This window comes from Apodemus sylvaticus, chromosome 12, assembly GCF_947179515.1.
Source record: "Apodemus sylvaticus chromosome 12, mApoSyl1.1, whole genome shotgun sequence".
NCBI classification, from domain to species: domain Eukaryota; kingdom Metazoa; phylum Chordata; class Mammalia; order Rodentia; family Muridae; genus Apodemus; species Apodemus sylvaticus.
In genome coordinates, this window is record NC_067483.1 from 73,191,671 (window position 1) to 73,214,436 (window position 22,766).

Here is a 22,766-nt window from a genome sequence, read left to right on the forward strand (position 1 = left end):
CTTTAAATGTTTTTTAACAACTTCTATCTTTCCTGCAACGTTGTCTCACAGTTTATTGCCAGTGTGTTGGAGAGATATTGATTTTATGTTTGTCTTGAGTCCGGTCACTTTATGGAATTTGCTTAGATTTAATAACATTTCAGTTCATCAACTTAGCTTTTCTAGACATAGCATGAGTGTATAAGGAAGTTTTGCTGTCAGCCTTGCCAGTATTTATCATTAGTTCTCTGAGTCTATCCTACAGTATCGACTTTCCCTCCTTCTTCCTTCCCTCCTCCTTCTCTTCCTTCTTGAGGACCTCAGACAGAGCCCTGCTAATACTAGTTAGCTAGTTAGCTAATACTAGTTAGCTAGTTAGCTCTATTATCACTAGCTACATCTACAGCCCTGGAGGTCTTGTTTTGTTTTGTTTGTTTGTTTGTTTTGAGACAGGGTTTCTCTGTGTAGCCCTGGCTGTCCTGGAACTCACTCTGTAGACCAGGATGGCCTCGAACTCAGAAATCTGTCTGCCTCTGCCTCCCAAGTGCTGGGATTACAGGCGTGCGCCACCACCGCCCGGCTTTGAGTTTTCTTAAGAAAAATAAAAATAAAAATTTTCTATGGCTTCTAGGAGTCAGAATATTTTTTCCTTGGCAAGATGTTCATTTGCCCCCTCAAATGAAATGTCCATCTCACACCTTGGTTCTTAATATTCTCTTCAGCTTATAGCCGCTCTTCAAAAATCCATCAGGTATCCCGCTGGTTAACTTCCTATTTCCTCTCCTCCTCCTTCTCTTGCTCCTAATTTATCACTGTCTGCTAACCTATTTGTCTTCCAGGTTTCCACTTAAGAAAATTACTTCTGCTCTTTTACGAAGACCCGCCAACATGGGCCGCATTCGCACCAAGACTGTGAAGAAGGTGGCCCTGGTCATCATCGAGAAGTACTACATGTGCCTGGGTAATGACTTCCACACCAATAAGCTCTTGTGTGAGGAGATCACCATCATCCCCAGCAAGAAACTTCTAAACAAGATCGCCGGCTATGTCACGCATCTGATGAAGCAGATTCAGAGAGGTCCTGCAAGAGGTATCTCTATCAAGTTGCAGGAAGAAGAAAGAGAGAGGAGAGATAATTATGTTCCTGAGGTCTCAGTCCTAGATCAGGCGATCATTGAGGTAGATCCTGACACCAAGGAAATGCTGAAGCTTCTGGACTTTGGCAGTCTCTCTAACCTTCAGGTCACTCAGCCTACAGTTGGGATGAGTTTCAAAACACCATGTGGAGCTGTTTAATCTGTTATGCCATATTTTCAATAAACCTGAAAACAAAAAACAAAAAAATAAAAAAAAACAAAAAAAACAACAACAAAAAAAAAGAAAATTACCTCCTACGTGAAGCCTTCCCTCATGAGAAATCTACATTCCTTCTTCCATACCTTTTTTATTCTCTATATTTTTCATATTACAATAAGATAGTACATTATAAATTGTCTGTTTGCTTATTTGTGAATTAATTTAAAATTTCTCCAAGGATAGAGACAATATCTGCTAATCTTTGATTTCTTAGTTTCCATCACAGTGCTTCAGGTGTGGTTGACTCTCCCCCCACCTCTCTCTCTCTCTCTCTCTCTCTCTCTCTGTCTCTCTGTCTCTCTCTCTCTCCATAGATATATAATTTTTGTAGTCACAGGGATGGAACCCAGATCCTCACAAACACTAAAGAAAGGTTCTATGTAAACTTAATGCACAATCACATAAGTAGTGGAATTTAGCATCTAACAGGCAAATGGGCAGATGTTACGACATAAGTACTCTTCAATGGCATGTTAAAAAAAAATCACTGTGTTGGTATTGAGAAAAACTGGCCTTGATCAGGGTGAACTGATTTCATCATTTTATCTTGAGAAACTGATAGCTTTCTTTTTGTGTTAAACAATATTATTGCGACATTGAAATGCTGAAGAGGCCACTGTTCTGAAGTCTAGTTGAGACTGTTTTGTTTGTTTGTTTTTTGAGAGCATATTGCCCTGTGTAGCCTTGGATATCCTGAAACTCTGTAGACCAGGCAGGCCTCGAACTCACAGAGATCCACCTCCTTCCGGATCCTGAGTACTGGGATCATAGGTGTGTGCCACCCACACCTGACTGATTGAAACATTTTTTTAGTTTAATATTTTATTGTTCATTTTTTCTATTGAGCTAAAAAAATCAAACAACAGACCAAATAATTCTTAAATGTGCATAAGCCAGTTTTCAAATAAATTGTTTAAGCAATGACAACTGTTTGATGTGGAGGCTAGATTTTTCTCCTGAAATAAATACACAAACATTAAAGTACAAAATGTTCTTCAGCATTCTCCTGGTGCAATACCTGGTCTCTCCTTCAGGCCTCAAAGACTTATATCTTTCCTTTGATCCTCCCAGCTCTCCTACTTACTATGAAATGAGCTCCTGAAGACTTGGGGTCCATTCCCAACACCCACATGGAAGCTCACATGTTTCTGTAACTCCAGCTCTATGGGATCTGATGCCCTCTTCTGGCTTCCAAAGGCACAAGGCACACATGTGTATGTCCACAGATATACATGAAGGCAAAACAACCACATATATTAAAAAAAAGAGAGAAAGGAAGGAAGAAAGGAAGGAAGGAAGGAAGGAAGGAAGGAAGGAAGGAAGAAAGAAAGAAAGAAAGAAAGAAAGAAAGAAAGAAAGAAAGAAAGAAAGAAAGAAAGAAAGAAAGAAAGAAAGAAAGAAAGAAACTTTAGTTTTGTCTCTTCCAATGAGGACCTTATCTTCTTTTTGAGGCAGGTAGGAGCTCATTGTGTACTCCAGGTTGGAACTATGTTGCCTGTGCTACATCTGGGAAATCCACTTATCTTAGTGCTGGGATTAAAAGTATGAGCCACCATGCCTGGCTTACAAGAAAAACTGGGCCAAGTCTTCTGAAACCATGGGGTGGGCCTTGCAGGAGGAAGTGAGTTGGGTGGCTGAATCTGTGACTCTGGGATTATCTAGGAGAAGGCAGGACTCTGCTGGGAGATCTGTGGGTAGACTTGAACTCTAGGTTATCCATTGCTCCTTTCTCCCTTTATCCTGGTCTACCCTGACCAGCAGGCCCAGCCGGACACACATGCAACTGTCCTGTGCTCTGTAATCGTGTGCTTTTCCTCCCATGCCCAGTTACCCAGAGAGATTGATAACTCTGAGATTGAATTCTATATGAATAAATGCCTAGGTCAATAGCTTTGCCTCTGTTCCTTGATTAGCTCATATCTTGACGATTCTGTTGATCCTCTTTTATGAGTATCTCATGGCAAGTTATCTCTCCTTCAGTTGCATGCATCTGTCCCTCTCAGTGTTCTGGGGTGAATCCTCCCCAAGCCTGACTCTATCCCATCCTCTCTCTCTCTGCCAAATGTCCCGTCTTCTAATCCTGCCTCAGCTCATTGGCACAGGCTTTTTTTATTGACAAGTGAAGCTTCCATACAATGCACAAGAGGTTCTCCCTACATTTCACTCTTTCAGTCCAATAAAAGGTTTTTCTCGTATAACAATACACTATATATAATAATAACATTTATGAGAACTATCAGGTAAGATTTACATTCACAATGTCCAGTCCCCTTGCATTTGGCAGGTTTGGAGAAAGTACTTCTATCTGTCCTATCTTGGTAAGTTCAGAATTTTGTGCCTAAATTAATCTCTATTATAACTGCATTATTAGCCTAAAACATCATCTCAGATGTAAAGACACTTTCTTAAATTCTAAACAGTTTAAACTTGTATGTGAGCCTCTATCTAGTCGTCACCCCATCAGAGGCCAGAGGAGGAATACATATTACCTGCATATACAGGAAGTGCAGGCAAGCAGCTTCCAAAACTAAAGAAATGACAGAGAAAGCTGGGTGCTTGGATGCTTCACCAGAATCTCTTCATAACGTTGGAGCATCCATCTTCAGCCTTCTAGCCCAGAATATCTAACAGACTTTTCTGTGTTGCAGGAACTGTGAAGGACTCCTTACCTTCTCTTGGCAAAGCTCAGCAGACAACCTCCCTGTATGCACTTTGTCCATTTTGGACAGCATTGTATCTGCAGTTGAAGCGAGGGCATTTTTTGCCCTGTGGCTAGCTTACCACATATGAAGCAAACTCCATATGGAAGTTCTTCAATTATTAACATCTTCTTTGAAGTGGAATTGGGGTGTCACCACCCCTTAGAAGATGGCGCACACCCATCCTCCACTGAACAACCAAAACCTATCTACCTTACTTATTGGGAATGAGGCATCATTAAAACTGCTTCCTGTTGATTTGGGACATAATTTTTCTTTTGCCCCAACCAAAAAAAAAATTGGATATCGTTCAGTCATAAGAAATCTAGCTGGAGCTGCTGAGAAAGTTTAGAGCTTCACTAAGTCCAGACTGGAACAGTCTGTGATGTTGGGCCAACTGGAGTCAGCTGCTTTCTTTGAAGCTGTCCCAAAAGCAGAATTTTGAGGAAATAGTATTGAGGCGGTCTGAGGTAGGTTCAAGCAGGACGCTGGAATAAATATGTCTCAGCATTTAAGCATCCTTTTCAGCATCCTCAAGCTGAATCTTGTCAGGGCTGCTTCTTTGGCTGTTGTTGTTTTGTTGCATTTTGTTTTCCTATGAACATACAAGCTTTCAAAAGTGTCATTCATTTCTGCATTACCATAGGCATGGAATGTGCACTGTGCACAATTCAGCTAAAGATGATTTTTTTTCTTTTCAAGTAGGTAAGCCATCTGTCTTTCTTTATAAGTTAGTTAGGATTGTATGATTATAGTATAATTTAATTTCTGCCTGTGTCATTTGAAAGATTAAAGGCATGCACCACTACAGCCTGGTCTCATATTTTAGATTTTCAAATTCTACAAAATGAAATCTATAAGCTGCTATATGGCTTTGTTCTAATGAGACTTCATTAAGCAGAATCTGAGTTCTCACTCAAGCCTTTGTGGATTTTTGGCATCTGAAACTACCCTTTTTGCTGTTGTTATGGGTTCCAGATTAGGCACTTCCAAAGGTTCTTTATTCTGATTTAAAGAGTCCTCTAACCTGTAACCTGGCATTCCATCTTTCAGTCTTCTCCTTATCTGTTTTATTCTGATCGTTCTTTAAAAGGATATATAAAATTGTAACCATTACTGAACATATCATTGTTATGCTGACAGTCAAAACAAAACTATATGGGGTCCAGACACACTATGTCCTTGTGTTTCTCATTTTGACATCTGTTTTCCTGTTTCCTTTCTCTCTTTCTGTTTTCAAACTTAATACCTTACCAGTTCAGAAGTTTTTGGCTTTTTAGTCTTACCACTGCTCTAAGAAAAGGTTCCTTTTGCCCTCTGCGCATCTGCAGAGTACTCAGACCATCATGTGTCTATGGTAGCTAACTCTACCCCTTTGGCTGTGTCCAACAAGATGGTTTGGGGGCTGGAGCCATTGCTAGCCCTTCCGTGAGAGCTGAGCCTCACTATCCGCTGCTCACAGGCCTCCATTTGCCGCAGCAGCTAGGCACATTCCACCGTGGTGGGTAGGAGACCTGTGCTTCTGCAGTCGGCCTCTCTAAGCTGGTTCTTCCCACCGCTCTAAGTTGAAGCATGCATAACAGAAAGCGGACTTCTTTCAGAACTAAGTCCTGAGCATTTGGAGGCTGAGAGCCCTCATCCCTTGACATTCCTACTTGGATGTCATTGATCCTCTTAACAACACACAATGAGTGTCTGCTAGATGCTGGGACACAGAGATAACAGAGATAATCCCGACAGGGAAGGAGCCACACTTGGCGGCAACACAGACAAATAAATACACTTTGGAAATGCCATGAGAAAGAGGGAGCTTGCAGGGTGGGTTTTTCAGCAGGATGGAGCACAGCCGTAAGGAAAAAGAACTGTTTCATGGTGGGCCACTGGGGGTCGGGATCCCTGTCTGTGTTGCTCAAGAAGTGACACTAAGTGAGAAGAAGGAGGGGAAGAGGATGGGAGGAGAAGGAAGAGAAAGAGGAGGGGGAGGGGAAGGGGAGAGGGAGGAAGGGGAGGAAGGGGAGGGGGAGGGAGAGAAGGGGGAGGGGGAGGAGAGGGAGAGGAGGGGGAGAGGAAGAAGAGGGACAGGGGGAGAAGGGGGAGGGGAAGGGGTGGGGAAGGGGAGGGGGAGGGGAGAGGGGGGTATGGGGAGGGGGAGGGGAGATGAGGATGGGGAGGGGATGGGGATGAGGAGGGGATGGGGATGGGGGAGAGGAGGGGGAGGGGGATGGAGGGGAGGAGGGGGAGGGGGGAGGGGAAGGGTAGGGGGAGGAGGAGGAGGAGGAGGAGGAGGAGGAGGAGGAGGAGGAGGAGAAGGAGAAGGAGAAGGAGAAGGAGAAGGAGAAGGAGAAGGAGAAGGAGAAGGAGAAGGAGAAGGAGAAGGAGAAGGAGAAGGAGAAGGAGAAGGAGAAGGAGAAGGAGAAGGAGAAGAAGAAGAAGAAGAAGAAGAAGAAGAAGAAGAAGAAGAAGAAGAAGAAGAAGAAGAAGCCTCAAAATGATTTTCAGCCACTGTTGGCTGGGAGTTTCCCCAACATGTCAACGGACAATTTGCTAAATAAAAGCTAAGTCACTTGAAGCTGTTATGCTCACATCTCCTGGCTGCTTTTACACATCTCTGTGTGCAAAGAATCCCACCAGCTATCATTCATTAAGTCAAGCAGTCATTTGACACAAGTGCATTGAGCACCCACTCTGCTTGGGGGATCTGGAGGTGGACCAGACAGATGGCATTCCTACCTTGTAGGAACTCCCAATCCAGCAGTGGACAATGGAGACGTTACTAAATAAATAAATGCTGTTATTGCAGGGTGTGGTGATAGTTATGAAAGAAACAGAATTGTCTGGTGAAGGGTGATTAGGGGAAATCCTCTCAGAAGGAGTGGGGTAAGGAAGTGCTTTTAGATTCTTGTTTGTTTGTTTAGACAGTGTGTACTCACAGAGAACCACTCGCCTCTGCCTCCCAAGTGGAATAATTACAGACATCTGCCCTATGCTTGGCCCCAGGTAGGGCCTCTTAAACGTAACAGCCAGCACATGGTTCTATAAAACAGGTATAGAAATAAGATTTGTACTATCAATAAATCATAATTGTGTGTGTGTGTGTGTGTGTGTGTACATGTGTGTTGTTGAGGTTTGGGAAGTGCCACACAAACCACTCAGACACCAATATCAGTCAAACAAGGCTGGTTTATTGAATGCACACCCCAGGACTAATCGGTTAGGGAGGCAGTTTAGACTTAGGAGCTAAACTTCAACCCCAAGCCCTACAGAGCTTTTAAGACTGAAATCCACAAACATCTGTGCCAAGTTATTTCACCAATCGGGATTTAGGGCTAGGGGACTTCCTTAGGAAGATGTCTTTGTGTTACATATACTCTGCTCCCATTGGTTGGCTTATTCAACGGTGGGGGGGGGTTGGCTTGCTTAGCATTCACATCCCAACTTGCCAACCAGGATGTCAGTCACCCACATGCATGTCTCCTTCTGCCAAGTAAGATGCCAATTCCCAGGGAGGTCTCAGGAACTTAAAACGTTGACCCCTACTCAAAATGGAAGTCTTATTCCAAATGGTTTCTTGTATTGGTACAGGTGTCTCTCTTATGTTGGGATCCATCCCGGGGGCAGCTTATGAAGGCAAAAACCATAAAAGCTCATACACAGGTGCAGGAAGTGCTGCCAGGTTCAGGTCCAAGCTTATTGTGGCCAACTATACAAAGCAATTCTAACTGATGTCTATTATGATTGGTTTCAAAGTAGGGCTAGGGTTTGGGGAGTTTCCAAGAACACCAAAGCATAGAACATAATAGAATATGCAATTAACTCAGGCATGAGAAAGCTTCCTGGTAATGACATAAGATGGCTGGTTGCAGGCATAAAACAAAATAGCTACAGTTATGCTAGTGGGGCGGGCATCCATGTGTGTGTGTGTGTGTGTGTGACTATGAAGAGAAGGGAGGAGGAGAGCCACTATGGAAGTGTAAGGATGTACAGGAGGGGGAAGGAGAGTGGCCATGGACTCAGGGCCAAGAGAACGTGGCCCAGAGGGCTGCCCAACTGGGTTAAGAACAACCCAGGTGAAACGTAATTAGTAAGTGATAAATTGGGGTTATCAATAAGAAAACAGATTCTAACAATATGGAGAGAGAGGAAGAATAGTAGGCAGTTGCCCAGCTATTGTACTGCTTAAGGCATGATAAAATATAAAGGCTGTGTGTGTGTGTGTGTGTGTGTGTGTGTGTGCGCGCACACACACACACATTTTATCCAGGAACATAAATGGTCAAAGGCGGGAAGGACCACAACCAGCTTTCGACTCCTAATTTTGAATGAGAACAGTTGAAACCTAATAGTGCAAGTGGTGAAAGACCCATGGGCACTTGACTGGCTAGTGTTAGACTTGCATTCAGAACTCCTAGTCTGTCTGCGTGAACCTTTTCCTTGACACAGTTTCTAAAGATGAGCAGTTGCTAATAGGCAAGCATTCAGACTATTCATAGTAGTTTTTAAAAAGTGAGGACCCAACCTTCCTCCGTTGAAACGTGTCCTACTTAGCTTTCCAACCAGCTCAAGAGTCTTCTAAACTCTGGCAGAAAAGCAAAGCAACTTGGACAGAACCTTGTTGACGCTACTCTGAGGCAGGTGTGGAAGTCAGCGTGACACAGCCTGGCTATCAGAGGGAAACGCAGATTCATTCATTTTGCGGGGTCATGTTTTGCTGTGTAGTCTTAGAAATTGGATGAATGTAGAGAGACTGACCTTCAGACAAGAAGCAGAATGGGATTTGGCTTACATACCTGTTACCCACGCTCGCTCACACGATTGGCACACAGCCCTGAAGAAAGTTACTCCAGTTACATAACGAAGCCCCAAGAGGCCAGGTATCACCAGATTAACACCAGCAAATCCTTCCAAGGTACCACCTTTGTAACAACAGAAGTATACATCGGAAGGAACAGACTTGGCACAGGACATGCCAAGACCAAGTTCTGAGCACAAAGAAGCTTTATCTGCCGCAGAGGGACAATGAGAGAATGAGAGATAAAGACAGGAGACAGGACAAGGGGAAGGGGAAAAAGAACAGGGGTGGGGGGAGATATTTGCCCTGGAGGGAAATGGACAGTCTGTGCATAGAGAGGAGACCGAAGTGGCCCATGGGAAGATGTAGTTTATAATGTTACAATGAGTTGTTTTGATTGGATGTGTTAATTAGGGTAGCCAGGAGGGAGCTGTTGATTGCCGGACTTCAATAATTTGATATCTAGACCCTGGTGACCAGCCTCAGAGGGAGGGAAAAGCCAAATAAAGGATTGGGCCTTGGCGGCTGGCCTTAAGAAAGTGATCTTCAGTTTAGTAGGGAGAGAGGAATGGGGAAAGGAAAGGCTTGCCAGAGCCACGTTTGCCACGCCCGGGCCTACTGAGCCCTTCATACACCAGAGGCCAGGTCACGAAGACCTGCAAAGACTCTGCAAAGATGCCACGGTCCTAAAAGATGAGCAGCGTGAGACTGTCAGCAAAACAGACACAGTCCTTTCGTGCAGTTGAGCGGGACTCCAGGGCCTGGAGACAGGAGGGACAGCATTAGACAGAGGCGACATGATGTGTGGAGCTCTGACAAGATGGAGCCTGAATGGAAAGAGAGGCTTCCCCTTAAAGCCTGGAGATGAGCTTCACTCAGACTGTGAAGAAGGGCTGGAGAGACGACTCAGCGGGTAACAGCACTGGCTGCTTGCTCTTCCAGAGGTCCTGAGTTCAAATCCCAGCAACCACATGGTGGCTCACAACCATCTATAATGGAATCTGATGCCCTCTTCTGGCGCACAGGCCTACATCAGATAGATCACTCATATACATAAAATAAATAAATATATCCTAAAAACAACAACAACAAAAAGAATGTGTGTTGTCCAAACAATCTAAGCTTATTTCCGACTAGCTTACAAATAAATGAGACTCATTATGTTTATGGTTATTATTATGGTTATTTTATTTGGTTTTGTCAATTACTGTGGGTCACCCCTAGTCTACCCTTCTGACTGCAGGCCTGGCTATGTGGTGTACCCCAGGTACCTGCTGGTTCTCCTGGCTATGTGTTCAAGGTTCCTCCTCCCTCCCTTCTACCGGTTTCCCCCTCCTCTCTCATTCCTCCTCTTTCCTGGTCTCCCCTCTTCTGACCAGGTCACTCCAATCCTACCTCTAATCCTTCCGGTCATTGGCTGAGGCCAACTTTCTTTAACCAATAGTTGTAAATCAAGGAACAAGGTTTGTACAACAAAAGCTCATAAACGTGAGAAGTCACTCATAGGGCGGAACTTTCCTGTATAGGATTTAGCATTATGATATATAGCAATAGACCAAACCTCAACAAATGTGAACGAGAGAGAGAGAGACAGACAGACAGACAGACAGAAGGAGAGGGCAGATTAGTGGGACTGGTGGGGGACCCAGCTAGAGGTAGACCTCAGAATATCTCTTCAGAAATCTCCTTCAGGAGTCTCACACCAATCCCTAGAGTAAAGGCTAAGTCTGATTTTTATATCATTTTAGAGGTGACAAGAAGTTTCACATCCCTTGATTTAGTTCATCATGGCCTATGTGACAGGGAGCTGGGAGCCATAAACTAAGAGGACAAGCTGTTCATAACTCTGTCATGAAGAGAGAGAGACTTGCAGAGAGGTGTGGCTTGATTCAGACTATAGGATGGTTCTATGTTTTAACAGTGGCCACAGTTTAAAACAATGAAAAATGTGGGCCAGGTAGTTTGCACACGTTTTCTAACTCCCCAGACAGAATGAAGATCGGACGGGCTTGGAGGATCTGCTGGAATAATTAATGCACGAAACCACGAATTTAACCAAGCTAGATGACTTAGCAGGTCTCAAACCGGCAAGGTCAAAGTCTTGAGTGGGATACCAAAACCTAACAAACTCTTAGTGGCTTTATCTAAGACACTTCTGGGCCAGTAATTTTTAAGTTCCTCCATGTCGGTATTTCTGCTCTGTACTACATACAGGCTTGCTTGCTGACAGTTAATAAACAGAAAAGAACATATAGAAAATTCACTTTTTCTTAGGCACGCATACTCACAGACATTAAAAAGGTGGTGTGTGCGTGCTTGAAGGCAGCCTTTTCCTAGCATTGTGACTTAGGAAGTTGCTTAATTTCTTCTGGACCTCACTTATCTGTCTGTAAATCAAACAAACAAAACAAGTGTCTCTTTAGGGCAAATTCGCACTCTTTACAGAGCAGATCATAAGATCTTAAGCTTCTGCAAACGGGCTGCACTGGAGCCACGCCCCCTCCGGCCTGCTCATCTCTGATTGGCCTTCTCGGAGAGGCGGAACCCTGGCGGGCAGTAGTTACCCCGGCAGAGTTTGGTCGCAGGGCCGGGACTCCGCGGTCAGCGCCATGGCTGCCTGTGCTACTGCGCTCGCGCGCTCCCTGCTTGCTGCCCTTCTGGCGCCCGCGCTGGTGGCACTACTGGCGTCGCCGGCCTGGGGTCGCGGAGGCCGGGACCACGGGGACTGGGACGTGGACAGGCGATTGCCCCCGCTTCCACCCCGCGAAGACGGGCCGCGCGTGGCCCGCTTCGTGACTCACGTCTCGGACTGGGGCTCGCTGGCCACTATCTCCACGATCGAGGAGGTGCGCGGCAGGCCCTTCGCGGACATCGTCTCAATTAGTGACGGTCCTCCGGGAGAAGGCACAGGCGAGCCCTACATGTACCTGAGTCCCCTACAGCAAGCAGTGAACGACCTGCAGGTGAGCGGGAGCGCGGCGCGGTTTCCCAGGCAGGAACGAGCAGGGAACCAGCCTCTCCAGTTCAGCTCGCCGGGGAGAGCGTGGGTCTTAGAGATAAGAATTTTGAACCCAGCTCACATGACTGTCTCTTCTGGCCGGAGCTGGCTAGGCGGAGGTCTTAGCATCCCAGATGTTGGGCAACTACCAGGAAGTTCCTACTCTTACCTTGTACCTGTTCTAAGCGCTTGGGGGTAAATTCCTTGCCAGTTACCTGGAGCACTTTAAATAGTCAGGCGCTGTCTCTGCATGAACTGAACTCTTTTTGGTTTGGTTGTTTGGGGATTTTTTTTTTTTTCTGAGACAGGGTTTCTCTGTATAGCCCTGGCTGTCCTGGAACTCACTCTGTAGACCAGGCTGGCTTCGAACTCAGAAATCCGCCTGCCTCTGCCTCCCAGAGTGCTGGGATTACAGGCGTGCGCCACCACCGCCTGGCATGAGCTGAACTCTTGTTATTTAAGGGCATTCAGATTGTTGGGTAGTTTAGCATTTGACTTATGTGATTTCAGAGATTCTCTTCCCTACCTCTGCAAAACTTTCCTATCTGCAGTGGGCTCTGTGGGCTCTATAACCTTGGTGGCCCCAGTAGAGAGCAGGGCTCTTTGACGTGCTGGTTCCTCTTCTCCCTTTGCTTTCTCTCTGGGACCGGGCTAAGCTTCCAACTCTGATGGAAACAGTCTGGGAGGGAAATAGCCCGGTTGGTAAAATACTTGCTGTGTAGGCTTGATGACCTGTATTTGGTCCTCAGCACCTGTGTAAAAAGGGAGATTCCATGGTGTGATCCTGCAGGGCCAGGCACATTCCTGTCCTGCCAGCCAAGCCGAGTCAGTAAGTCAGTGGGCTTCAGACCGCTGGGAGAGAGCCTGGCTCAAAAAGCAAGTTGAATGACTCCAGCTTCTGAGGAGTGACATCCAAAATTGACCTCTGGCCCCACCATACACTTGTTAATACACAATGCACCTGTGGTGTACCTGCAGCCTGCACGTACACTCGAGCAAATGCACACGCACTTGTGGTGTACTTACAGTCTGCCCGCGCGCACACACACACACAGGCGCACACACACACAGACACACAGACACACACACACACACAGGATAAAATTTTAGAGTACAAAGTCTAATTATTTGCCATTTAAGTTTCTAACTCTTCTTGAAAAGGTCAGAAGACCTTGACGATGGGAGTGGGGGAGGGAAAAGAGATAGAAAAGAATAGAATTCTGAGAGAAAAGAATAGAAAAGAGTAGAAGCCGCTGCCCCTCCTAGCCCAGATGGATTGACCCCAACTCAACATTTTCTTCCCAGTACTTCCCTCCCCTGGGTGTCTGCTGTTCATGTGCTCTTTCTACCCTAAAGGTGGCACTCAACTGACCTGCGTGGCACTTGCAGCGAAGTTTTAAAATGCACTACCAAGCCACTTTATTCTAAGACAATGCCCCCTACTCCCTGAAGCCCCCACTGGTGATTCTAATAGGAACGGGACAGACTGAGCATTGCTCTGACCCATGATCTGATTTCTGTGTGTGAGGTGTCTGGGGTGGTATCAACCACACTGCTGAAATGAGGAACCCTGAGGTTTAGAGATGGTGCTCACCTGTGACCAACCAGCTGATGGCGGACAGGTGGGCCTTCAGTGACATAGCTCCTGTGTAGAGAAGAGGCGGATGTGGGGAGTCCCCAGGCTCTCGGGTTTCTGGGATTATTGAAAAGGCGCGGACATGTCGGGGATGCTGACTCAGTCAGTTAACCAGCTGAAGCTGGCTCCTGTGTGCTTTTTCTTGTGTGGTCTTCCGACCACCAAGAGTCTCTTCGCGCCTTCCTATTAGGTTAGAAGGAGCAAGGCTGAGACCTGAGACCACGCCCCCGTGTGAAATGCCGGCGGAGTCTCCCTCACCGACCAGGGGAGCTTTGGGTGCCCTTCCCATAAGGGTGTTCCTCTTGTCTAGTTTTCTGTGTGTGGTATTTTTGAGTGCTTACGGGAAGAATTTGTTTCTGCTGGTTGACAATATAGCACCAAGTTATGCTGTAGAGCCAGAGAGTCAAAAGTAAAATTGGTAGGGTGCTTGCCTGGGGTGTCGGAAGCCCCGAGTTGTATCCCAGGGCTGGGTAAAGCAGGGTATGTAGTCTCAGTATTCGGGAAGTGGGGGAGGAAGGAGCCGAAGTTCAAGGTTTGTTTTCTCTGTTATCTGGCGAGTTCACGGCCTGACTGGACTGTAGGATATTCTATCTCAAACCAAACAAAATGCTTTTACCTCTTGTCGATTCTCTCTTGCGATATGATGACCAGGTTATTCCTGATTTCTTTTCCCCTTTGACCCATTACAAACCAGTCAGTTTCTTACCCTTTTGTTTTTATGTGCACAGTCACGGTTCCTCTTCCATTTAGGATTACTTCCCCATTTGTGTTCCTGTTGGAGAACTATTTATTTATTTATATTATGTATATGATACATTAGGACTGTCTTCAGACACTGCAGAAGAGGGCATCTCATTACAGATGGTTGTGAGCCACCATGTGGTTGCCGGGAACTGAACTGAGGACCTCTGGAGGAACAGTCACTGTTCTTAACTGTTGGTCCAGCCCAGAGTCTGGTATTTCTCATTGCCTTCATTAAATATCTATCCGATGAAGGTCCCATTTCCCCCTCTTCCTGAAAACCAAATCCCCTTGGCCAACCAGCAGCATCCTGGACTGTGGAATTATTTTCCCAGGAAGCACATTAGACCTCTCATTGGCTCCACATCGCGGTCTTTCTTCTGTTTCTTTGTTATCATCCCTGAGCCCTTTTCTTCATTCACACCATGGTTAGGCTAAGGCCTCACCATCTCGTGCTAGAAGGTGCTCAAACAACTTGTAAATTATCTGTCTGAACCACCCTGCCCACTAGACTTACAATAACAAAAATACAGGTTGCCCTCTACACAGAGGACTAACCAAACACACCTGCTCCTGCCGTGTTTCAAACCCTGGGTGTCAGGGCTGGGGACATGAGTCATCAGGAAAAGAGCTTGCCGTGCAAGTGTCAGGAGTTCAGATCCCTGGCACCCACATAGAAATGTGTAAACATTCTGTATCACCTGTAAAGAACGAAATAAATGTAATATTTGTTGTTAATTAAAAATATATATAATTGTATGTAAAATATATAATTCAAAAATGAATGTAATATTTGTTGTTAATTAAAAAAAAGAAAGAAAGAAGGAAAATCACCTGGACTTCCTGTACTCCCACTTCTTGGCAAATGTAGACTGGATTCCCTGGGACAAGCTAATGAGTTCCCAGTTGAACAACAAAAAAAAATCCCTGCCTTAGAAAACAGAGATTGGTCAAGGAAGACATCCAGTGTTACCCTGACTTCCATACCACCTGTGTCTCTGCCCACACACATGGGAATGAACACACACACACACACACACACACACACACACACGTACACTCACAAATAATAAAATAAATAGAACCTTGGGTACAGATTGGTACCAGGACTCAGCATTTTAACAGATTCTGTAGGGGATTCTAGAAAGTACTGCTTGAGTATGGGCTGCGAGTTCACAGTGGGGAAGCCTCACCCAGGCACTCACTCCCTGTTGTTTTCCTTCTTACCTAACAGCTTAAGGTCAGCAAGTATTTCAGTTAGGTGTAAAGGTATGCACCAGCATGCCCAGCAAGATTGACTTTATTTTTAATTGTGTGTGTGTGTGTGTGTGTGTGGCTATCTCTGTGTATATATTCATGTGAGTGTAGGTGCCCTCAAAGGCCAGACATGGGATCCTTTTGGAGCTGAACTTACTTGTAACTGACTGTGAGTCACTGGATGTGGGTTCTGGAACCAAGCGTGGGCCTTTGGAAGAACAGTACAGCTGAGCGCTTTTCTTCCCTGCCCTCTTCCCTCAGAGTCTCTAAGACTCTGTGGTTGTGTGAATGCACTTGTGAGTTTGCAGTAATCTGGAGCAATGCCGGATTCTGGAAAGAAATGAATTAGGAATATTTGCCTTTGGTTTTGAATCTGAGGTAAAAATTCTCTTGTGACAGAAGGAATAAGCAACTCGAGATCACGTGACAATCTCTGTAGTCAAGTGATAACCACTCAGCATGACTCAGCTACTTTCTTGTTTAAATTGTGCAATTAGGCCGTGCGAGCACATGTGGTAATTTTATACAGTTTTTTTTTTTTTTTTTTTAGGGCTTAATCTTGTAGATATTTCAGTGAGGGCTATCACCAGCTCTAGTTTAGGGGATACATTATTTATAATTTTGATAAGTATGCTAAAACATTCTCTATAGTTTGTTAATTTAAAACATGACACCTCTCCACACACTTGTAGGATGGGACAGGATCACCCCCACCCGAGTGGCTTACAGTTCACAGTTTCATGGATGTGTGCTGCAGACAGTTCCAGGGATAGTATGAGCATGACTGCAGGCTGTAAAGTCTGTACCTCTCCGGGAACCGTATTTCACAGTTAAGGATTTCTATTTTTTCTCTCTTCAGGAAAATCCAGAGGCTACGCTGACTATGTCTTTAGCACAGACTGTCTACTGTAGGAACCATGGATTTGATCCCCAGAGTCCCCTGTGTGTTCATATAATGATGTCTGGAACTGTGATCAAGGTAAGTTCCAGGAAGAGACGGGGCTTAAGGAAATGCAGTGCCATTACAAACGAAGGGAGGGATCTTTGGAGAATAAAACGCAATTGATTTGTGAGTGGGTGGATGGTAAGAATATATTCTAACACAGTGATCTCAAGAACTAAAGGCTCCGACCAGAGCCTGTCATATAGGTAGGGTACTTACGGGGCAAAGGACCTGTGTCCTGGAGCCAAATAGATGTACCATCTGGAAGGCTCCTGTATAAATCACTCTTGCTAAAAACAGCAGCTCATCCAGAACCAGTGCTCTCTGGTTTCCTGTGGGCTCCGTCCCCGTGTTTGATACCAATGAGAGGACTGTCTGTAACTCACTGGAAAGGCATTAGGACAGTTTGGGAAGAGTGCTGCTGAGAAGGGGTTAGATAAGATCATTGGTGCAGCCAGGTGGTGGTGGTGGTGGTGGCACATGTCTTTAATCCCAGTACTAAGGAAGCAGAGGCAGGTGGATCTCTGTGAGTTGTCTATATAGCCTCATCTATATAGTGAGTTCCGGGATAGCCAGGGTTACACTGTGAGACCCCCATCTCAAAAAAAACAAAACAAGGGGGCTGGGAGATGGCTCAGAAGTTGAAAGCACTGACTGCTCCTCCAGAGGTCCTGAGTTCAATTCCCAGCAACCACTTGATGACTCACAATCATCTGTAATGAGATCTGGTGCCTTCTTGTGGTATGCAGGCAAAACACTGTATATAATAAATAAATAAATTTTATAAAAACAAACCAAAAAGAAAAAAACCCAATGAAACAATTATAGAAGAAAGAACTAGTGGATGCTGGTGTGCAGACAGGAAATACGCCAACTGTATTGCTAAGCCAGCAATGTGCTTTCTGACCCTTGTAATGTCAGGTCTGGACAGTCTGAGTGCATCTCAGGAACCAGCGGGCGGTGTCATTGACTGGCTGGAGAAAGCAGGGGAGTGACGAGTGCTTCCATCGTGCTACTTCTGAGCATGTTTACCCTTCTTGCACATGCATTCAATAGCGTCGGTGTGATGAGGGTACTTTCAGGCCCGGGTGACACCAGGGCCATGTGCTTCCGGGCCATGAACAGTGACAGCTCAGAATTCGAGCTGCAAAGCTCCAACCGTGCCGTGGTGTCTGCTTTATTTGTATGTGTTATTACGAGTTTGAAACGACAAGTTCCTCCGTTTTCTTCAAGCTTCCCATTTGTTCTTGACTCTTAAGATCAGAATTTGCAGTTGAATCAGGTGTGGGGCAGGGTTTGTGGTGTGAGAAGCACACCTTCTTAGCAAAAGAGAGACGAGGGTATCCTTAGAATGGCCTGTTTCTCTCCTGTGTGTCCTTCAGGTAAACGAGACGGAAGAGGGCTACGCAAGGTCTTCGCTATTCGTTCGCCACCCTGAGATGAAGCATTGGCCTTCCAGCCACAAGTGGTTCTTTGCTAAGTTAAAAATAAGCAATATCTGGGTTTTGGATTACTTTGGTGGACCTAAAGTAGTGACACCCGAAGAGTATTTTAACGTCACACTGCAGTAAGTAAATATATTCTCCACGGTCGCCGGACTGTAGCTCTTCCCAGCAGCACCCCCGAGGCTGATCCTGCTAGGATCATCTCTCAAAACAATAAAACACACGGGATTACAAAAGATGCCAGGCAGAGGAGTGCACACCTTTAATCCCAGCGCTTCAGAGTCAAAAAGAAAAAAACCTTAATCCAAGCATTCAGGAGGCAGAGGCAGGTAGGTTGGGTCTCTGAGTTCGAGGCGATCGGTCTACAGAGCTATTTCCAGGACAACCAGAGCTACACAGAGAAACTGTATCAAATAACCAAAAAGTAAACAAAGAAACTTTTTTTTTTTTGGTGTTTTTGAGACAGCTCGGGATTTCCAGGACAACCAGAGCTACACAGAGAAACTCTGTATCAAATAACCAAAAAGTGAACAAACAAAGAAATGTGTTTTTTTGTTGTTTTTTGTTTTTGTTTTTTTTTAAGATTTTTATTTATTATATGTAAGTACACTGTAGCTATCTTCAGACACTCCAGAAGACAGAGTCAGATCTTGTTACAGATGGTTGTGAACCACCATGTGGCTGCTGGGATTTGAACTCAGGACCTTCAGAAGAACAGTCAGTACTCTTACCTGCTGAGCCATCTCACCAGCCCCTTGTTTTTTTTTAGACAGCTTTTCTCTGTGTAGCCCTGGCTGTCCTGGAACTCACTCTGTAGACCAGGCTGGCTTAGAACTCAGAAATCTGCCTGCCTCTGCTTCCCAAGTGCTGGGATTACAGGCATGTACCACAGAAACAACTCTTAAAATACATCTATAAAATACTTTTAAATGTATGATACAGAATTAGTAAGCTCAGCTGTAATCCGACAGAGGTAAGAGGCTTAGGAATTCAAGGCCAGCCTCAGCCTCACAGTGAGGCTGAAAGTCAGCTCAAGTTACTTGAAATTGTGTTTGAACCAAAAACAAGCCCAAACCAGGGGGATCTAGTAACAGGCCTATAGCTCTCAGAGTAGTGAAGCCTGCGGTCTATTTTTTATGACATTTCCTACAACCACAATTATAACACAGTTGGAAGGGGATCTGTGGTTTATGCCTACAGAGGTAATGGAGTTGATTCCAAAGGGGTCACTGGAGAGAAAGAACAGTGCAGGAGGTTTAAGGTCAGATTGGGCCCTGGGGCTTGGGTCCAAATCTCAGCACTGCAAAATACAAGAATAATAAAATTACGAAGGGCTGGAGTCCAAGGCCCTGCATTTGGTCCCCAATACATCTTATCTGGAAGTAGAGAAGAAGCAGTGTATCTAAAGAAGGCCGGTGCCAGGAAGAAGGGAGTCGTCAGACATGAAGTGAGGTCAAGGGTCAGCGCACAGAATGGGAGGGACTAGAGTGGTCCCTAAGTGACGCTGGATTTTGCAATACAGGACATCTACAAGCCCGAGAGATGCAATAGCAGCTAAATAGCTGCTAGAGTCTGTTGAGCATGTTTTGCAGGTCGGTGCTAGGCTAATCGCTTCCTGTGGTTATCTTAAATTCTCACCACACCCCTGTGAAGCAAGCGCTGATTCCTATAGGCTGTATAGGCTGTAAAAGGGGGGGCTTGCATGACGCCTTTCAGCCAGCAGGTGGCAGTGCTGGGATTCAAGCGCTGGCCATCCTAGCCCCCAGCCCTCACCTGACTCCCAACCGTGCGCTGGAGCTGCCTCTCCAGGCTCATCTTTTAGTGCACTTCCTGTCTGCAATGACTGACAGCTCTGTGGAGAGATGGGGGAGGCTACTAACATAGATTTAGAAGTCATGGCCCAATGAATGTGGGCGCAGTAAAGAAACCAAAGTAGCCAATCTGTGGGTGAAGAGAAAAAACTTTATTCCAGTAGACGGCCAAGGCTGTCTCCCTGGAAAGCAAGGAGAGACGACAGGGAAAGATTTCCAGGGTTCAAAGGGAACTCGGGAGCTGGGTGGGTCTGAGCGGGGACTGAGGGAGCCCAGGGCCTAGCGCTGACCTTGGCAAGTCCCTGCACGCCACAGTGTATGCTAATGGAAGACCCACTTGTTCCTTTTGCCAGAGACAAGGAGACAGGCCCCCTTTTCAACAAGCAGGGACTTCCTCCAAGTCCCGAGGGAACGGCGGCTTTTGTCTAAACAGCGGCTTTCCAACCTTGGGAAAAGGTATTTCTTTGGGGGACCGAGCAATCTTCATTTCTGGCGTTTAAACTCTTTCTTAGTGCTTATGTGTTCTTTGTTTTTATTCTATTAGAGAACAGCTCACATTAAACCATGTAACCCCTAATGACCACCATCCCTCTCCCTGCTGTGACTGTAAATTTTAACAGCAAACTCAGAGCTGTTTCTGTATTCAGAGCAGAACAGAGGGTGGTGCGTGGCCCATAGCAGGTGTTTGGGGGCAGTTGCTTATAGCCAGCTGATTGAAACAAAGACTTTATAAAGAATCCAGTTGTCCCGGCATTGATTTTGTTGCCCTGTGTGTGGGAGAAGAGGCCTGTGCTGCTGACCCTCCCTGGGGCGGGCCGAGCCTTCTCCTTTATAGGATTTAGGAGGTAGCGGTGGTGCAATTATTACCAGGCACATTATCAAGGAGAAATGCAGTAAGAATGATGGGCTTCTCCTGAGGTCGGAGTTTACCTTCCTGGGACATCGCAATCTCCTGAAGTGCAGTTATCTCTGTGTAAATAACACGCCCTGGGCAGTGCTTACTGTAATAACAAAAATAAAATTATGTTTTCCCATAAGTCTTTGCTCTGAGTGAGTAAAAATAGAGGCTCCCATTCTGTTATGTAGACGGGTAAGTGCTTTTCTGCAGCTCAAAGATAAGACAGAGCCTTTGCTCCTATCCCCGGGGTGGGGGCCGGGGAGTGGGGTGTGGGGAGGGAGTACAAGGGGGAGTGTATGTGTTGGGGGGAGGATGGAAGGCCAGGGCAAGGCATCCCCCCACAGAGGCTGAGTACTAGAGAAGGAAGCGTCTGTCCCCAGGTGTCTCTGGCCACTGATTGCCCCTTCCGAGTCCATGAAGACTGGGGTCTGCACATTCTTGGGAACCCCCAATGGGGTCCTCATGGCATCCTGGGCCTTCTCCAAGTCTCCTCGCCAGGCTTGCCCGCATCAACCTCAGGAGATATTGTTTCTCTAAATAGCACAGCTGATGGCCAGGACACTGAAATGATCCACACAGAGCAAGCATCCACACAAGGACCGCTCAGTCAGGGCCCATGAGGCCTAACTAAGTGGTTGTGTCATTCACTGGGTCGCTGGACCAAGCCCTGTGCTCTCTTGCACGTAGAGCATCCTCGTGGTGTGTTTGTTGACATCCTGGATGCAGCCGTGATCACCGTGGAGCCTGAACAGCAGGCCTGGTCCAGGGTTCCCTCTCTCACTCGTAGCTCACTCACACGAATCCTACCAAGATGAACGCAGAGAAAAAAGTCCTCAGTCTTTCACTCGCACCTTACCTGGCTGTAGATTTCCTGGTCGGATGGTAACTTCAGCTGGGAATTAACTTGAAATATTAAACTTCTCGGTGCTGTTTCTCTAGTCTTTCCTGAGAATGAATGAACCTTGAAGACTGGCCAGTCCGGCTCATGAAATGATTGTCTCTCCTTCTCTCTACAGGTGAAGCGAATATGGTGAACTGAATCACACCAGCGAAGAGTCTTCGAAGGCTCGTGCAGACTTAAAGGGCTTGGCCCTGCCTGGGACTTTCCCAGGCTGTCAGTCCACTCTGCCAGCTCTTGTTTCGATTTTGTTTGCTTGTGTTAACAGAGTGCTGTCCGTCAGAAGATATGGTTGCTGAATTTTTAAAAAAAAAGTATTTTGAAGCCATTTTCCGAGAAAAACGCCCTTCATTATAACCAAGGAAGTTTTCTTTCAGCCATTCCCGGTGGCTTTTCCTCAGAGGTGCCCACAGAAGGGCAACACAGACCAGCTGTAGATTGCCCATTGGCACTGGAGGTATAGAGGCACAGGTGCTTTATGCCTGATAGCCACAGTGCCTGAAGGGCGCAGTCCCCATGCAGCTGCCTCAGGAGCCTGTCAGGGGCCTAGAGTGGGGAGGCCTGGGCAGTGGAGGGCAGCAATGGTCACACAGGGGTCTTCCCACTCATATCCGTCTGTATGGCTAATCCAGCACAAGGCAAAACTGAGTCCTCTATAAAACTCCATAAGCATCTTACATCCTAAAGTCATAGTTACCCAGAACAAAATAAGATTTCCCTGGATCCATTTTTCCATCTAAGTAGACTGTATGTTCATTTCTCATCCTTCAAAACACACACACACACAAACACACACACACACACACACAAACACATGAGCTGGGGTGTGGCTTTCTTGGTAGACCAATTGTCTAACATCAATGAAACCGTAGGTCTCTTCCCCAGCATTGAAACCAAAAACAACCAAAAGTAACGTTTTTATTTGCATGAAAAAGGAATTGCAAAATTTTTTGCATATGTTGGCTTCTTCTTTTGTAAGACTTGACCCAGCGCCAACCATAATCCCCACCCTCCTCAGGGATTCTGTATCTCCGGGCTTCTGTGTGGGAGATAACATGGTTCCAGGGCATAAAAACAAACTACTACAACAACAACAAAACATGTTTCTGGCCTAGAGGGATGGCTCAGCATTGAAGAAGATCGACTGCTCAAGCAGAGGACCCAAGTTCAGTTCCCAGCACTGGAGTCACACAGGGACAACGCCCATAACTCCAGCTCCAGGAAAGCAAATACCTCCAGCCTCTGAGGTCTCCCGCACTCAAGTGCCTGCACAAGCACAGACACATAATGTGAAACAATGCATCTTTTTTTTTTTT

The 22,766-nt window shown here is 45.9% G+C and overlaps 2 protein-coding genes across 4 annotated transcripts; both read left to right on the forward strand.

Annotated features, from left to right (window-relative positions):
* The first annotated feature begins 852 nt into the window (after nt 1–852).
* LOC127697290 (40S ribosomal protein S17-like) lies at nt 853–1,301 on the forward strand. The gene has a single exon (XM_052200323.1). The coding sequence runs from the start codon at nt 868–870 to the stop codon at nt 1,273–1,275; it is 408 nt and encodes a 135-aa protein (XP_052056283.1). The 5' UTR covers nt 853–867; the 3' UTR covers nt 1,276–1,301.
* A 10,090-nt stretch (nt 1,302–11,391) lies between these two features.
* Creg1 (cellular repressor of E1A stimulated genes 1) lies at nt 11,392–22,766 on the forward strand. Of its 3 annotated transcripts, XM_052200185.1 has the most exons (5): nt 11,394–11,786; nt 16,315–16,434; nt 17,781–17,965; nt 20,008–20,110; nt 21,569–22,766. In XM_052200185.1, exons 1-4 carry the CDS (start codon nt 11,433–11,435, stop codon nt 20,081–20,083), a joined length of 735 nt encoding a protein of 244 aa, XP_052056145.1. In that variant the 5' UTR covers nt 11,394–11,432; the 3' UTR covers nt 20,084–20,110; nt 21,569–22,766. The 3 variants fall into 3 exon arrangements, with proteins under 3 accessions (XP_052056146.1, XP_052056147.1, XP_052056145.1); XM_052200186.1 differs by lacking the exon at nt 20,008–20,110 and having other exon boundaries at nt 11,392–11,786; XM_052200187.1 differs by lacking the exons at nt 20,008–20,110; nt 21,569–22,766 and having other exon boundaries at nt 11,392–11,786; nt 17,781–17,969.

Coding starts and splice junctions, on each gene's coding strand:
- LOC127697290 (XM_052200323.1), top strand. CDS start 868: ATGGGCCGCATTCGCACCAAGACTGTGAAGAAGGTGGCCCTGGTCATC.
- Creg1 (XM_052200185.1), top strand. CDS start 11,433: ATGGCTGCCTGTGCTACTGCGCTCGCGCGCTCCCTGCTTGCTGCCCTT. Junction 16,435..17,780: donor TGTCTGGAACTGTGATCAAG/GTAAGTTCCAGG, acceptor TGTGTCCTTCAG/GTAAACGAGACGGAAGAGGG. Junction 17,966..20,007: donor TATTTTAACGTCACACTGCA/GTAAGTAAATAT, acceptor TCCTTTTGCCAG/AGACAAGGAGACAGGCCCCC.